At 40.7% G+C, this 16,616-nt stretch overlaps 3 protein-coding genes across 4 annotated transcripts in view; 1 reads left to right on the top strand and 2 right to left on the bottom strand.

Moving 5' to 3' along the window:
- Nucleotides 1-303: 303 nt before the first annotated feature.
- On the bottom strand, nucleotides 304-4,619 carry dscc1 (DNA replication and sister chromatid cohesion 1). 2 transcript variants are annotated; one of them, XM_034227821.1, is made up of 9 exons: nucleotides 4,283-4,619; nucleotides 3,381-3,549; nucleotides 3,128-3,262; nucleotides 2,855-2,945; nucleotides 2,479-2,617; nucleotides 2,257-2,309; nucleotides 1,997-2,151; nucleotides 1,588-1,757; nucleotides 304-653 (listed from the first exon to the last, which is right to left on the bottom strand). In XM_034227821.1, the coding sequence occupies exons 1-9, from the start codon at nucleotides 4,450-4,452 to the stop codon at nucleotides 542-544; spliced, it is 1,194 nt and encodes a 397-aa protein (XP_034083712.1). In that variant the 5' UTR covers nucleotides 4,453-4,619; the 3' UTR covers nucleotides 304-541. The 2 variants fall into 2 exon arrangements, with proteins under 2 accessions (XP_034083712.1, XP_034083713.1); XM_034227822.1 differs by having other exon boundaries at nucleotides 1,588-1,736.
- Nucleotides 4,620-4,688: 69 nt separating this feature from the next.
- On the top strand, nucleotides 4,689-13,949 carry mrpl13 (mitochondrial ribosomal protein L13). The gene is made up of 7 exons (XM_034227826.1): nucleotides 4,689-4,959; nucleotides 5,603-5,726; nucleotides 6,074-6,167; nucleotides 6,464-6,524; nucleotides 8,217-8,303; nucleotides 9,154-9,275; nucleotides 13,282-13,949. The coding sequence occupies exons 1-7, from the start codon at nucleotides 4,933-4,935 to the stop codon at nucleotides 13,304-13,306; spliced, it is 540 nt and encodes a 179-aa protein (XP_034083717.1). The 5' UTR covers nucleotides 4,689-4,932; the 3' UTR covers nucleotides 13,307-13,949.
- Nucleotides 13,950-14,473: 524 nt separating this feature from the next.
- col14a1a (collagen, type XIV, alpha 1a) overlaps nucleotides 14,474-16,616 on the bottom strand; it is a 139,211-nt gene continuing 137,068 nt past the window's right edge. The window contains exon 48 of the mRNA XM_034227827.1: nucleotides 14,474-15,388. Coding sequence (XP_034083718.1) covers nucleotides 15,132-15,388 — 257 coding nt within the window. The 3' untranslated portion in view covers nucleotides 14,474-15,131. The remainder of the gene's footprint in view (nucleotides 15,389-16,616) is intronic.

The raw sequence follows: 16,616 nt of genomic DNA, 5'->3' as shown, positions 1-16,616 counted from the left end.
CTCTTGAGTGACCATTTTTTCAGTTAAGTATTTTCTGAGATTGTTTAGTTTGTAATATTGACATTTATGTGTGCGATTCTGTGACAATATATTGTTCTCTCCTACTAATTATGTTCCTTTGAATTCAGAACACAACCAACAACCCAACTGGATGTCAGCCTGTGGTGCTTATGAAGAATGTATCAGCGTATGCCACCACCTGGTGGACAGCCTCTAGCATGGCGTCTTGTAACTTAATGTTTTTTTTATTCCATTCCTCGTTTGTCCAACAAGGGTTTATTAACAACACAAAGAAAGGGAAAATATTTGCCAAAACTAGGATCTTTTTATTTTGTATATACACAACACACATTTTAACAGTTTATTTTTCGTACACTTGACAAGCAACTTGTTAAACTGCTGTTTAATTATTGACATTACTACCAAGGCATTTAAAAAAGAACAATTATTAGTCAAATGTTTTTGACAAATACAAACGTTACCAAGGCAACAAACATAACTGCATTCATTTACAAAATGATTTGCATTAATTGACATGAGATCATGTAGCTACAGGCCTCCTGGAGTTGAAGACCTTGATCCCGTTCTGCATGGAGGAGCGAGCGTGTTTGGTGAGGAGCGCTCCGGTGCTCTGCTTCTCTCCACACAGGTCCCTGAACAAGGAGACATGTTATGATCTATCAGAAATCTAAAGAAATAAATGATGTGATTTGTTTCTGCCCCAATGTTCACAAGATCCATTTTTTTACCTACAATTTACATAAATGTAAAGCAGAAAACATTATGGTTGTTCTTTTACTTTTATTTAGGGTTATAATTAGGGATGCTCCGATCGCCAATTTCGGGGCCGATCGCCGGAATCAGTATCGGCCGATACCGATCGCCGATCCGATCGAGTGGGCGGGGCCTAAATGGAAGATTTAAACATCACTTTAAATCTTCCATTTAAAGTGATGTTTAAACTCAGTTAATGGGGCTCATTCACTGGAGCTTCCACAAACAACAATCAACTTAATTATTACATTCAAATGATGTACATTATTCAAGTTTACATTCACTTTGGATAATAACACGGGAGAAAATGAGCGGAAGCGCTCTCTTTTCCTCTCTCCCTCCCCCCCCCCCCCCCTCTCTCCTGACAGCCCGTCAGTATCTCATGCAGCTCACTGATCTAGTAATGAGTGACCCGACAGTGAAGAATAAATATATTTATAATAACTAGTTTAGCTAGTTCCAGAGGTAGATAAAATAGCTGTTAGGTCTAACTCTTGTGTGTTTCGCTGCGCTTACCGGTCCGGCGGGCGGAGCTGCAGGATTTCTGCTTCACACACGTTGCATACCGCTATTTTACTGTCTTTTTCGGAGACCTTAAAATAATGCCAGACCGGTGAAGCCATTTTGGCGAGCTTGTTTTGCCGCACAGAGAAAAGTGTCATGTATTTTACGTCATGCGATCGGCTCTCGCGATCGGCATGTTTAGAGAGCACCGATCGATCGGTAGAGAGTGAGTATCGGCCGATATCGATCGGTGACCGATCGATCGGAGCATCCCTAGTTATAATATTGTCCTATATGGATAACACCTACTTTATGTATGGTGTGATGTCGTCTTCTGTCCATTTCTCTCGGAGTGTGAAGAGCTGGTTGAAGCGCTCCAGCGTGTCCTCGGAGAGATCCTCCACCCGCAGCAGGTTGATGGTCTCTGGGCGGGAGCTACGGTCCACCAGGGCCACACTCTGGAAAATGTACAACATTGTCTGTGCTCATGTCAGATGACCATGGAAACAGAAACCACAGATAAAATGGAATGCAATGTAAACTGGCTGGAAAGAAAAAGGGTTATACAAGTGCTAGTGAAGCCATTCCTATACAATGTTCCTACTTTAGTTATTTGACATTTAGAATTAAGTTCTATTCTAGGGAGTAATATGCGTCTATTGTGTAAAAAAATAAACATATTTTCTCTTACAATAAGTATATAAGGGTACAGGCTTACCTTTAGCTGGTCCAGTCTCGTGCTCATGCCCTCTGGGACGCTCTGCTGCCAGACTTCCTGAAACTCCCTCAGGTTGAACTTGACGGCGTTCTGCAGCAGCATCAGCGCCATGCCCCGACATACTCTATCCTCATCCAGGGCATACAAAACGTCATCTATAAAGAAGGAGGAGGATACAGGAATGTAAGTATGGGTAGTTACAAACTGACTGTAAATCAAACTGAAGGTTTTTCAGTTGAGTCTCAGTTGATTTACTTTACCGTTTTCAGAATAGCGCTTCCCATAGCAGTTCAAACAGTGCTCTATCATCTGTCTGCGAAAGAGATAAGAGGAGTTATTGGAACCTAGCTGAGCATCTAATATAAGACTCATCCAGCCTTAAATTAGATGCTCAGAAAGTTAGTTTAACCCCATTTCTCATCCCCTAAGCCTTATCAACACCACTAAAAACTTGAGCATAAAACCCACAGATGTTAACTTACTTGGGCTCCAGTGGAGCTAACTCTTCCAGACAGGTCTGCAGGGGAACCCTGTTGAAGGCCCAGGACTCAGAATCTACCAGCTGGGTCACATGACCGAGCAGCTTCATCTCGTAGTCAAAGTCCAGCATCCGCCAGTAACCTAGAAGAGGATAAAGACACTCTCTCAACATCTGGTAGTTGTTCGGTTTGTTATTGATATAAGTACGCAATGCTACAAGTAAAGAATTTGTATAAATAAAAGCATATTTCTTGCACTGGACCTCCCAGGAGAACTACTTTGAAAGCAATGTGGCACCTATTTGTGGCTTTGCAGCAAACACAACTTGAACAATTAGTACTACATGTGTAGTTTGTATAAAGAAATGTCCCCGTTTACCATCTATCTGACAGGCGTGGACGGCTTCTAAACTGGTCTTCAGCTCCTCTTCACTGGCCTGGATGCTCTCCAACAGATCCTCCATTGTGTACTGGTAACAGAGGAACACACACTTACTAAAGGCTACAATCACATTAAAAAAGATAGAATACTCAACACTTCTGAAAATATGGCTAGAAATCCTTAATGATCTGATAAGCCCTGGCTATAAGTATATTCTCACAGTCTGACAGGACTTTTTATTGAATGACTTCATTGTAGAATATGTTTTACCCTGTTTTCGGTGTCCTCCTCCTTCCCCCCTAAAGCAGGTCCTTCGTAAGGATTCTCCATTAAGACCTTCTTCAGTTTCTTCAGCTTAGGCCGCTGCTTCCTCAGCTCCCAGTAGCTGTTACTAAATCCCCAGATCTACAACAGAGGTATACTTTCTTAGAGTTTTTGGGTCATAATTGCACATAATACACAGTGGGGTTTGTGCAGGTGTCACAGTATACCAGGCCGGATCCATTCAGTGTCCTTTCCATACCTGAGTGTGCACAATGTGAGAGTTTTCCTGACTGTTAGTGAGTTGGTCTGGTGTTCGGCAGTCTGGTACAAACATCAGCATATTGGATGTGTCGGCGATTTTAAGATCGTAGGTCCTGTCTTTTGTACAGAGCACTGCATGTTCATCCGCATCCCCTCTTATCACTAAACTGAAGAAAAAAATAAGAATTGTTAGGTTTCATATGTATTCATCCATCTTGTTCATGCATCATGTGCCATAACACTGTTCATTATTTCGTATTATATTTAACCACAGTGATCATTTGAGTTACACAAGCAAAAAGAAAGAAAGGGAAGAGAGTAGCAGAGGTGGGAAGTAACTAAGTACATTTACTCAAGTACTGTACTTAAGTACAATTTCGGGATACTTTGTTCTTCTACTCCACTACAATTCAGAGGTAAAGAGTACTTTTACTCAACTACATTTATTTAATACCTTTAGTTACTTTGCAGATTTTGATTAATGATGTGAAATATAATCAAAACTTAAAACAAACTTTAGTAATACCTTGAGTACATTCACAATCTACCCTGCAGTATACAAAGTCATTCAAACTAGCTGCACCTTTACCAGCTGTGATAAACACATTTATGCATCAATAATTATAATCAAAATGTAGTATATATTTGTATTCTGAAATGGACCAATCTGCATAATAAGTACATTCTTTTGGTACTTTAAGTATATTTTGATGCTTATACTTTTGTAGTTTTACTTGAGAAACATTTTTAATGCAGGACTTTTACTTGTAACAGAGTATTCCTACCCTCTTCTTTTACTCAAGTACAAGATCTGAGTACTCCTCCCACCTCTGGAGAGTAGTTTACAGACGGTCTGTTCTCACCCGGTTTCATAGGCTTATTGGTTTACTAATACTTTACCTTTCCCCTGCTTCTATGAGTTTGCACAGGGTGTCGTCCAGCTCCAAGAGGCAGTAGTCTGCAGAGGAAACGTTTTCCCCGAAAGAGAGACAGTGAATGGTTTTCTGCAGCTCTTCGTCCTGCAGCTTGGCGATCTGCAGAGTGGCCTGAACCTCCTCTAAAGTCCTCATTTCCGGTCAGACGACAGGTTAGAGCGATAATAACTGAACGAATAAAGCCCTTCAAGAAATAAAGCTATGTACAAAACAAGACAACACGTATCTAACTTTGTGTAGCAATAGTCGGTGACTGTCCAATTTCCCCGCGTTCTTTCTGTCGTGGAAAGGAAGTGGAGGAACTACGTTGGTGTGCGACTCAAAAATATCACCGGGTAGAAACATAAAATCACGTACATTTAAATCAGAAAACCGGTAACTTAAAACTTCTGTGATTTTAAATAAGTATCCTCGAGGATTTATTTAAAGGTTGTCTTTAATACTAAATTACAATATAAATAGGCGTAGTCATGAAATGATGGTTCATATTGCTTCACGAGTTGAACGAGTAGAACCTGTCTCACATTCTGTTTCAACCGAGATAAATTAGTTGACGCACCCCCGTTCACGCTGAGGGTCAAATATTTTTGAGGATATGCTGCACGTTTAATCGAAATGTCAAGTTTTTCGAGATCTGCCCAGGTAACCGTACACATTAAACATTACACGATCTTACCTTGTCTCACAGCTTGATCGTTATGTTCGTTTAGGTCAATGTTAGGCTGATAGCTAACGTATGTTGCTAACTAGCTAGCCGGTATGTGTGATTTCATTTTTTTGGTGGATGTTTTTAAATAATAGTAAAACTTGCGGACTGCCCTCAGCAGTTAGATAAATACACAAAAGTTAAATTATGTTTTATCCTAACGTTGGTGTTTGCATAAACATTTATAGCCAATATATCTCTGGTTCTGCCCCTGTTCTTTTTCACATTACGTTTACATCATCGTCAGATCTTTCTTATTAACAACTTTGAGCCTTCAAGTTATATTAACGTTGGTGATAAAAATGAAATAAATAAAGTAAGTAAACAAATAAGGAATTTAAACTTCCATAACAAACCATTTCAGACTTTATTGACACAAACAATAAAGTCTGAAATGTACACACACTCTTAATGAATGTTATCCATGACAGTGGGCTAGCATGCACAGTACCAGGGCCTTGAAGTTAAAGAAATTGAATTCAGCCATCATTCTTTTTAATTGTATATCCCCTATGTCTTTCACAGTTCTTCTCACTTATTTAACAATAATTGCATTTTTTGTTCATGTTTTTCTGTCAGCAATGGGCCACCTTTGCTCGTTCCTGGTTCCTGATCGATGCCAGGATGCAGCCTCCTGGGAAGATAGCGACCATGTGTGCTATCAGATTACAGGGGAAACATAAGCCTATCTACCATGCAATGAGTGAGTAGGAGTCCATCTGTAAAACACACACATATATACAGTCAAGAGTAACTGTATGACCTTAATATTACCCTAATGCTTTGTATAAACTACTGCACGTTCAACATGTCCCCAAATCCCATCCTTTCTTTCATGTTTCTGTATGAAACGGCCACACGATGGCAGTAGAGGACAACCCTAATAAAAACATGTTTTGTTCCTTATTACTTATATTTAATCAAGGGACCTTTTCAGATTACTTTTTGTTGGTCTAAAAAACATTATAATTTCTGTTTAAACTATTGTCAAATATGTATTTTTATATTTTTCATCATAAAGAATAACCCTGGAATAAAACTCTTTTGTAGGTGACTGTGGTGACCATATTGTAGTAATGAACACCAAACAAATAGCTTTCTCTGGGAACAAGTGGGAGCAGAAGGTCTACTCATCACATTCAGGGTAAGTGCATACTAGCTCATATGATATGTCACTTTTCCCGTCTCTTTATCTTATGTGTTTACAATTTTGCTTTGTTCTTCAATGCCTATGAACCAGCATTTCTCAGTCTTAGTAGTCTATTGTTCACCGTCACTATGAAACATGTCCTTCAAGATTAAAAAAAAGATTTATCTTTAATATATTCATCAATCTATATATCTCAAGGCTGTTAACCAGGAAAGATTGAGAATGTTAAAGCTCAAAGGTTTAATATGATCCAGTACAAGGACTGACTGAGCTTGTCTTTCTCTCTAAAGGTATCCGGGTGGATTCAAACAGCTCACAGCCGCCCAGCTGCACCACAAAGACCCAAAAGCTGTAAGACTCTTCAGTCAATATTCTCCATTTGTATTGTTATTTCAAGATCATTCTTAAATTGCAGATATATTTTGGTTCCCCCATTCTTAAACCATAATGCTTCTTATAAACTGTATAATTTAACCGTAGACCCCTTTATATCAGTCTGTGAATTCCTCCCACATGGAGATTAGTGTCATGTCTTTGTCTGCCACATGCTGTGAAGAGGCAGGCGTGACATTTATCCCTTCCCTCATATGGGCTGTTTGTGAATATTAATGTGAGATGCAGTAAACTGGGATTACACAGCGGTGGGTTTACTGCGGTAGTGGTGGTGGGTGCTTTCTCAAACTCAGTACAAGTGTGTCAGTTCAAGGGTAACTCCTGGGGTTTGAGTTGTGTTGCATATTCATGGTTTCACAGTTACAGTGATTATTACATTCAGACCTGAATGTCACCTTCATTCTGTGCTTAACGAACCACCGGTAAACGCAACTGTGCTACAAAACATAGATAGAAAGATAAATGTTGCCTAAAGGAAGGCAATAAAGTTTATTTTATTATTAACAAATCCAATGAAAAGAACCAAACTACCAATAGATCTATCTACTAAGGAGTATTTATTGTGTAGCCAAAGCCTCATAATAGCTTATTTTTACGTGCCATAGTTCTCTTAAAACTATATGTTGTATTTTATTATATCCTCTTCCTGCATAATGATAAACATGGACACAGTAGATTTTGTTTGTTTAAATTGATCCCAGATACACCGTATGCTGTAAATACTCACAAGAACAACACGTTTATTAAATCCACACGAGAGAATAGTCCCACACAGATTGCCTTTTTTAAATAAGAAATATACATATTTGTGACCTGTTTTAAAGATGTACACCCATGATAGCACTGATAGTCTCGGGGTTTTGTGCCACAGATAGGATCCGTAACTCGGTTATAAATGCCAGTTTGATGAACACATTGTTGGTTTTGGTGTTTGATTTGTTAATAAGGCGAATGTCATTTAAACTGTATTAATGTTTCTAAAGTGTTGGTTAATATTGTGATTGACATCCCATCGTGGGCTCTGGTTTGCACACTTTTTAAAATTGTAATTAATTCAGACTAATCAGAAGAACAAAAGGGTTTGAACCTGGACACTGAGCTCCACAGGTCAGGGGTGACTTGGTGGCGCAGTATATCAACAGGGCTGAATGAAAGCCATAAACAAAGGGTTTGCAGATCATTTTGTGCGGCTAATTAAAAATACTGTGAAATTGCTCGTGTCAGCACTAAACCAAATTGAATGACCTGTACTGGTTTCAATCTGTAGTTTAGGAAAACCACGAGTCATTTACTCTGCAGTCGGCTCTCTTGTTGCAGCTTGTGGTCCAGCCAGTGACCACAGGAGTGTGTCCGGATGGTGGTTTAGTTAGAATGAGCTTTGGCGGGTGAAGAGGAGAAATAGTGTTGGACGGATGAAGGATTTGTCAGCACAGCTCACTATCCAACATCTCTCTAGAACGTTTTTGTCCAACGTCTCAGTCCAGTTACTCTCCAAGACGAATTTACATTTGGGCATCCTGCCTCACACTGAGAAACATTAGTTTTGGAAGGAAATCTGAGAAAACAGAATGAAAGGCTGCCATAGATGCATAGTTTAAAGAAGGGAAGCTGATTGTATGTTAACTTTTTCACTATCTTTCCTCTTACCAGATTGTGAAGTTATCGGTTTACGGCATGCTGCCAAGGAATCTGCACCGTCGCACCATGATGCAGAGGCTACACATCTTTCCTGACGACGTGAGTACAGCTTCTCCAAATCTCTCCAACTGATGATGAGTCTTCAGAACGTAACCTCACGCCTCAAACAGCCAGGCTTTAAGAAAGACTGTCAGAAAGGGAGGGGGCCCTACTATCATTTTGCAGGAACTGACACAAAAGAATGAATCCTTTTTTAATCCAGGTCATCTTTATATATAATATAAATGAACTTTAAAATGAATACTTAGTTTACAATAATAGTTTTCCTAGGTTAAAGACAGTATTATTGATTTTCTAGAACTAAATTGTCTCAGCTTTACGGTTTTATTTGGCTCCTAAAGCTGTCACTAAGATTATTTCCATTAGCAGCCGGAAGCTGTTTTCAGTTTTCTCCAAAATGTCTGCCTTTTGAAATGAATTGAAACAAAGAAGTACTTGACTGTCTGTTAATTGACCTGGACAGCCTGCCCAAATATGAAATGGATGCAATGTTTATCCATGCTGCCAGAGAACATCATTAACTCCAGGCGTTGGAAGAACATCTGATTGATTGTTGAAATGTAATGTAATACACGAGGTGTTTGTTGAAGGAAGTCAGATACCTGTCATTTTATTTTGGTCCTGACTTAATATCCAACGTCAAAGTGGATGTTGTGCAGTGTGCGTCCCTAATGACGAGCAGATGGGCTTCCTGAGCCTTCGTGAATATCTGCCGTCTCATATAGAAGAAGACTACAGTGGCTTCAAGTATTTTGGAAACAAAAAACGTTACCTTCTTGTCAGCCTCTTTCAACTATTTGTCTTATTTCCTTCTTTCATCCATCTTGAGTTTCTTATCCTGCCCACATTTTATTTGTAACTTCCTCCTCTTTCGTGCGCCCCTCACCAGGAGCTGCCAGACGACATCCTGGCCAACCTGACGGAGGAGCTGCCGCAGCCCAGAGAGATCACCAAGCAGCTCAGCGAGTTCACGCAGGAGGAGATCGACGCCTTCCCCCGGCTGTGGACCCCGTACGTACAAACACATACAGACGGTTCTCAAACACACTGACGCCAGCTTAGATGCAGACACGACATACAGTATAAGCGGTAAAACAGATACGAGGAGATTGTATTTACTGTGTTACACACAGAAACCTTCAAAGGACATTCAACAGTGACCCCCTTTATCCCCAATCCTTTTAAAGACATTTTGGTGTCTGAAATGTTAAACATTCCTACAAGGATCTAATTCATTCTTTCTAACTCTATATACGAGTAAAAACTGAATTGATTGAACTTTAAAAACAATCTTAACATTAATGGCGATTCTAACCTTTAACTTCTTCCTTTATATGGTTTTTATTTGCTTTATAACTTTTTCTCCTCGCACAAAAATTATTTACAAATCCATTAATTTCTTTTGTGCTGATGAGACAGCCAGCAGGAGGCAATGTTGGTGTGGTGTCACATTGTTTTTTTTGTTTGTGTAAACCACCCTGCCTTAGTGTACAGTAGTTGTCATAAAGTATTTGTTTAATAATTTAGAATATTTAATTTAGTCATGCTGTCGAAAATAAACGAATACCCAGCTCAGCAGTCTTTATGTCAATGAGGTAAGGGAGATGAAAATACGCCTATTCTCTGCTCAGACCTTCAGCAGTGAACGATGCCGGAGCTTCTGCAGTTCTGCATGTTTTACTTCTACGCAACCTGTGTTTAGATCCAATTAGAACACTTGCAGACCCACTTTTTGACCAGATGGATGCAGTCTGAATGATTATCAGCCTGCTGTCAGTGTGGACAGGATGCACAGAGGAGAGAGACCTTATGCTTTTAAATAATAACAATGCAACACAATCGGCCTCTGTAGATTTGTCAGCAGATGTATTGTTTTACAGACTTTGTATCTTATGTCTGTTTTCTCCTGGCCTGTAGTGGCAAACATCTGAACATAAAAGTTAAAATGTCAGGAGCACATGTGAGGAACGTCAGCTGTTTTCACCACTTCCTGTGTGACCTCTGCAGGGTGTGAGGGAGCGCCTGGTATTTGGTGTAATCATATTCATAGCTTTTTGAGTAGAGTGTTTTCTGGCTGGAGATTAGGCTGACACTGTGACCCGTGGTTTGCTGATAGTGTCGTTGTGTTGCTTTGGCTTCACCCACAGTGAACATCTCTCCGACAGGTTAACGGAGAGCTCTCACTCTGACGCCTGCCGTGCACTCATAGCTCTTTATCTCAGTCAGGGTGAGTCCTCCTCACCCACAGAGGGGGAGGTTCAACACCCAAGTCCTCTGGTTGTATCTGCTAGTAAGCTCGTATACAAAGTGTACAAAATAAAGGGTTTTACATCGTAGCTAAACTTTTTGCTTCACAGCAGTCTTATATATATCAACACCAACTTCACTGCAATCAATACTGAGTCTCCAGGATGTTTGTTTCTATTTCACACAGTAACTACCCCGTTAACAACACGCTCATGCAACTTTTATACATTCCATAATGTGATGTACATACCATTCGCGTAGTTGTTTTTGCATTGTGTTTGATACACAATTTGCATGAAATGATTTCCACAAGGACAGGATGACTCCCAGGATATTAGGACTGCATTATGTTTCAACTCATTAGAGATTCAGTTTACCCACGTTTTTAATAAAACACAATTGTATAATCCCGAAACATATCCAGCCATGCAGATCGTTTTCTTTTTGGTGGAAATCTGTACACCTCTGCCTCCATCTTATAAATGTAGGGATTTTTATGATACTAGTAATAAATGACAAAGGTATAAAAGCAACACGATGTTCAGGAAATTATGTCCCATAACCTTTTTTAGTGTAGAAATAGTCTCATTTAAACGAGACAGCATGTTTTGTAGATTATCCAGAGTAAAAGAGACTTGGGGATAGGGCTGTGCAATTAATCGTATTTTAATCGCGATTACGATTATGGTTTGCGACGATTATGAAAACAGCATAATTGACAAAATACGATTATTTTGCTGGGTGCGCTTTCGCCCCTCCCTAAAAGCCCACTCGGCCACGTGGAACAAGAGCAGCAACTCGTTAAAAAAGAAGGGTAAAACTATTTCCACTATTTGCAAGTACTTTGCCATTACATTTCACATCGCTAAAGATATGTGCCCAGTTAGCACTGTTAGCAACCAGGGCTTTAAGCAACTTGTCAACACGTTGGACAAGCGTTACGCGATGCCGTCTCGGTATTATTTCAGCAGGTCTGCGCTGCCTGCGCTATGTGACAAATGCCGTGGGGAAGTTGAGAGAGATGTGGCTTCAGCTGACTATTTGCTACCACAACAGACCTATGGTCTAGCCCAGGGGTGCCCAACCAGTCGATCGCGAGATGTGTCTAAAAATAGAACAACAATATTCTGTTTTATCGTTAATGTCCTGTAACATAATCTTCCTGTGCCAGAATAATGCACTTGAACGCATCAAAGCTTTGTGATTGGCCGGCGTCACCCCATGTGTCGGGGCGTGGCTGAGGGTCTTCAGTACAGGTGGCAATATCGTCACCTGCCTGCGCTCTTCTCTGAAACCAGACCATGTAAACAGGCTGGTGTTTCTTGCGAACAATCTTTAAGAGATGACATGAGCAGCCCTACCAGCATTTGCCATGGTGGCCTAAACATTTTTATTTGGTCTTAAATTGTAGTTCAACATTTATTTCCTGTTACTTCTGGACCATGACGGTTGGCCAGCCTTCAACGTTTAACTGAGTGGAATATGTTGAATATGTTTTACCAAAATGTTGGCTATATGTTAAGGAGTTTTCAGTAGGTTGTGACAGTGCATCATATTTGATTTAATTTAGTCTAATTTATTTTTATTTATCATATTAATAATATATGTATGGTTTTGGAAGTGCGCTCCAACATATTTGTTGATCTTGTTTATTGGAAAAATATTTTGTTTTAAAGTTCAATAAATGGTCAATGAATAATCGTCAAAAATAATCGTGATATCAATTATTGACCCAAATAATCGTGATTATGATTTTTGCCATAATCGCACAGCCCTACTTGGGGACATTATTTCACAAAAATAATCTGCTGTTGAATGACATTGATTTTGCCTTCACTGTACTGAGGGGGCTATAGAGTCAATATAATGTTTTATAGGGACTGAGCCTTTAACCATTGAAGCATTTCAATAATGTGTATGTAATAAACCATCCATCTCCATTTATAACACATTTAAACAAAACACACATTTGGTAGAATATATAGAAACGCTGAATCTATTTTCCCAAAAAGTTTTCATTCAGTTACTGTCCTCTCTGTGTGTTGGGGTGTGTGTTCTATACTCACTTGTATTCTGTACAGACGCATACAGCACGTCTGAATCACATTCGGCTGTCAGGGTGTGTGCGCACGGTGATAAATGAGCCACTTCTTATTGTTTACTGGTCCAATCTCCTCAGCCAATCAGAGCTTGTGTTCAGGCCTGTCGCCGCGTGGTAGCCAAGGTCAAGCTAATCCTGGTTTATTTAAGGGATGGTCCGTAGCTTAGTTACAATTCACTCACATTCCGTCTTATTCATTTCACTGATCAAATGTGTGTCAGTGAAAGGCAGGCGGGGGGGGGGAGAGTGAGGTCATCGAGGGCGATTAAATCGTTACCCTTTATTAAACACAGTTAATATTCTCTCAGAAAAACCTTGGAGCAGAATAGATTACCACACACACACACACACACACACACACGAGATTCAGAACACCAACAGCATAAACACAGTGGTGTAGTTGATAACGTTTTTGTCTCGTTTGTATCAAAACTAATACAGCATGCCCTGATGATATCTGTCTGCTGCAGTCGCTGCTCAAAATTAAAGGGAGAAAAACACAAAAAGAGGTTTCTGTGTCTGGGCTCATTTTGAAATAAAAAAATACTGATAAGATCTGCATGATTTCTCATGTGTCACTTTCTCTCCATGTTTTTCCTTGTAATCAGTTATTTTCCCAGACTTGTATGCCTCTCCATACTAATGTGTTGTCTTCTGTTCTCTCCACAGACCTGAATACTACAAGATGAAATGAGATCCAGGGTGCCCGACGTGACCAAAGCTGAAGAGACTTCAGTTTCACATTAACTCGACCCTGAAAGCAAAAGCATTCTCGATTATATTTCTCGTTATGATGCTTAAAATCCAAGGCATTATTAATAGGATTTGCTCTGAGATTTTCTCTGTTCTAAAACACAAATCTGCTTTTTTCTGTTTGGATTAAATGTGGGGAAGTCCAGGAAATAGCACTGGCAATAAGACTTGACTTCAACATCACACAAGTCTTAACCACGATGCCAGAGACTCTGCTCCTCGATACACAACAATACCCCCCACTGTCAGTCGTATTCCCTCCACAGCCGAACTGAATCATCAGGACACTTCCCCGTGCAGCTCAGCCTTGATCAGAGAAAATAAGATTCTGTGGGGTTTGCTCTGATTACGCAACCATGAACTGATCAGATCTGGCTAAAAAAATATGACATCTGTTGTCCCGCCTTTTGGAGCTTTGTGGATTCACCGGGAAACCAATGAATGTTAATTAACATCATTCAGGCCATCAGTGTGGTTTCAGGTGAATATCTTTACTGCAGTCAGAAAATCCAGAGCCCCTTGTCTTGTCAGTGTGTTGTGAAAGTTAGCGAGTTGTAAAATAATGTAATAAACAATTGAATAAACCTGTTCTTTTGAAGTTGTAACATCTAGTTAAAAGTGAAATGACCTGAAACACCTTTCATAGTCTCATTATAGATTTATTGGATATAAAATAAATAAGTTCATGTTGTATTCAGGGGCGTGGTGACGAGACACATTCCTCTTTGATGCTGTTCAGGTTGCACAGTTCAAATGTAAAACAGCAGGTCCGCTCACAGCTCTTTAGTTAGAGGGGGGAAGGGAGGGTTCACACCTGTGGTTCAGGCCTCATTGGTTCCACCGAGGCAGCGGACTGTTTTAAGTAATAACTGGATCCAGGTCTCATGCCAGCAGGAGGTCAGAGGTCACCCAGTGAGCAAACAGCTTCCACAGTGAGCAGGCCTGGCATTGCATAAGAACAATACACAGATGAAACTGGGGCGGCAACACGAGACACAGATTCCTCTTCTGAATTTACCATAAGTATAACAATAAGAACCCAAAACAGACCGTCCCATCTTTAAGAAGGAAATGTGGTGGTAGCCATATATTCTGTGATTACAGATAACTTGAAAAAGTTAAACATTTAATTGTGTTCCACAGTGCAAGTGATACTAAACGTCACAGAAATGTTGCGTCTACCAGCATTTCATGGGATTAACTCCAATAATGGATGGTATAAAGAAGCATTTCAATATTCCTCAACACGTTGAAATAAAGACAGCATGGAATCTGGAAATCGTGATTCATCCTTATAAAACGCAGCCTGTACAACTGTTGCCATCTCAGCATCCTCCATTTGAGTTGTAAAATAATCTAGCTAGTTACAGACAACCAAAACAAGAAGCACATGTCCAGTTACTCTCGATGTTTGGCTCACAGGGGACATGCAGCGTCACACAAAAAGAAGAAGGGTTTAGTCCTGAAATCAGCTGAGAGACGAACAGGTCTTACCTTTTACATTAACACGATGCTTACATATATCAGGCACTTTTCGGACCCCCCTTTTTACAGAGATATGGTACAAGAGTCCACAGAGCTATTTACATAGTTTCACCAGGGGGAGCAAACCACTGGATGGGAGGGGGGTTCTCACCACAGTTTTAGACGTTGGACGGGGTGTGTGCATGTAAGTGTTTGATTGTTTTTGCTGTGTGCGTTGTGGGGGGCTCAAGCACTTCAGGTGAGTCCGTCCTTCCTCTTAAAGTCCTCCTCCTCCTCCTCACTCACGCGGCGATGTTGCGCGCAAACCTCCTGGCGACGCCCGGCGACCGCACCTCCGTGTCCTCGGAGTGGGATGGGCTCGAGCGGTAACCACGTTGTTGTGAGGGCTGTTGGGGGTAGTACTGAGGGGGGTAACCACGGTAATAGGGGTCCTGCTCTTCCTCTTCCTCCTCCTCCTCTTCTTCCTCTCCTTGGTCGTCGTTGTAAGCCACTGCAGCTGGGTTGTAAGGCTGGTAGCCGCCGTTAGGCAGGGGTTGGACTGGGATGGTGGGAATATTTGTCAGTTAGCTTTTCTGAACTCCGCTAACATAAAACCACCACCACGGGGAACATGGAGCAAAGTTAAGGCCGACTTTGAGACCACAACCATTTTAAATGCCACCACCATCATCACTTAAACTAAAGCAATAAGAAGGTAGCGTGCTATTAAAGGTTATAAAACAGAGTTGCACAGGCAGATTTGGAATCAGCAATAGTCCAAAAGTTTTGGTTAATGAGGAAGTTGGTTAAAGAAATGTAAGATAAGTCTGACTTTACCCCGGATTCGTCAGATGTGACAATTTATCCAGAAGGATCACATCTGGGTCACATTAGAGGTAAATGTTTTGCCCAGTTTATAGTACAAGAGATGTTCGGATAAGAGGGGGACTTCAGTAATGAATGCAGCCAATCAGCATCAAAGCTATTCATCACTATTTTGCTGAACCAGCAGGCTTCAAAAGAGGAGATTAGCTTTCAAGAGCTTTGAGTTGAAAGCGGAGGCTGCGGCAGCAAACCATTGTGTGCAGCAGCATTTGTTGACAGATGGCACAGAGATCATCGCCGCAGCGTTATTCTGGGGTTTTGTCTGGTCTTGTGGGAAGGTCAAATAATCCCTTTCTTTCTCACAGACTGTCAGATGATGAAGCAGCCGGATTAACCATCCAATTTTATCAATAAAGTTAACTGACAGGAGAAATGAATCCAGTTTCTGTATAAGAGGGAATCACAAAGCATCGTTTGCATAAAGACTGAAAATCTGGTGAATTGAAGGATTTTAAACACCTATACAGGACCAAAGTGAGGACAGGAAGTTGACTCTAACTTTAAATGGGTTCAGGTTTTGTTGCCGTTTTACAGGAATAACTGCAAAAACAAAGTGTTGGTTTCAAAGTTATTTGGTCTCTGAAAAAGAAACCCACTGCTGCAGGGACTCGAGGTTAAACACTGGGGTCACGAGTCGTAATTATCCACTAATATGGTGGCCTTGTAGGAGTAACTTATCCATTTCCTCAGTTTTTAGTGTTTTGTACAGGGCGTGGAGGGAGGTGAGGAGAGGAGGGCGGTTGAAGAAATGTTCCTCAGTAATCATTCCCATAGTCCTGTTGAGCTTCAGGCAGAAAGAGGAAGAGACAGAGGGAGGGAGGAGGGAGGGGGGGGGCACAGGGAGGAGATGTTACACCTCACATCAGGAGGAAAACCCAAACACACCAAAGACAGAACGGCCC

Source organism: Gymnodraco acuticeps, unplaced genomic scaffold, assembly GCF_902827175.1.
Source record: "Gymnodraco acuticeps unplaced genomic scaffold, fGymAcu1.1, whole genome shotgun sequence".
NCBI lineage: Eukaryota > Metazoa > Chordata > Actinopteri > Perciformes > Bathydraconidae > Gymnodraco > Gymnodraco acuticeps.
The sequence above is the reverse complement of the archived record's forward strand: the minus strand, read 5'-3'. Positions and strand labels throughout refer to the sequence as shown.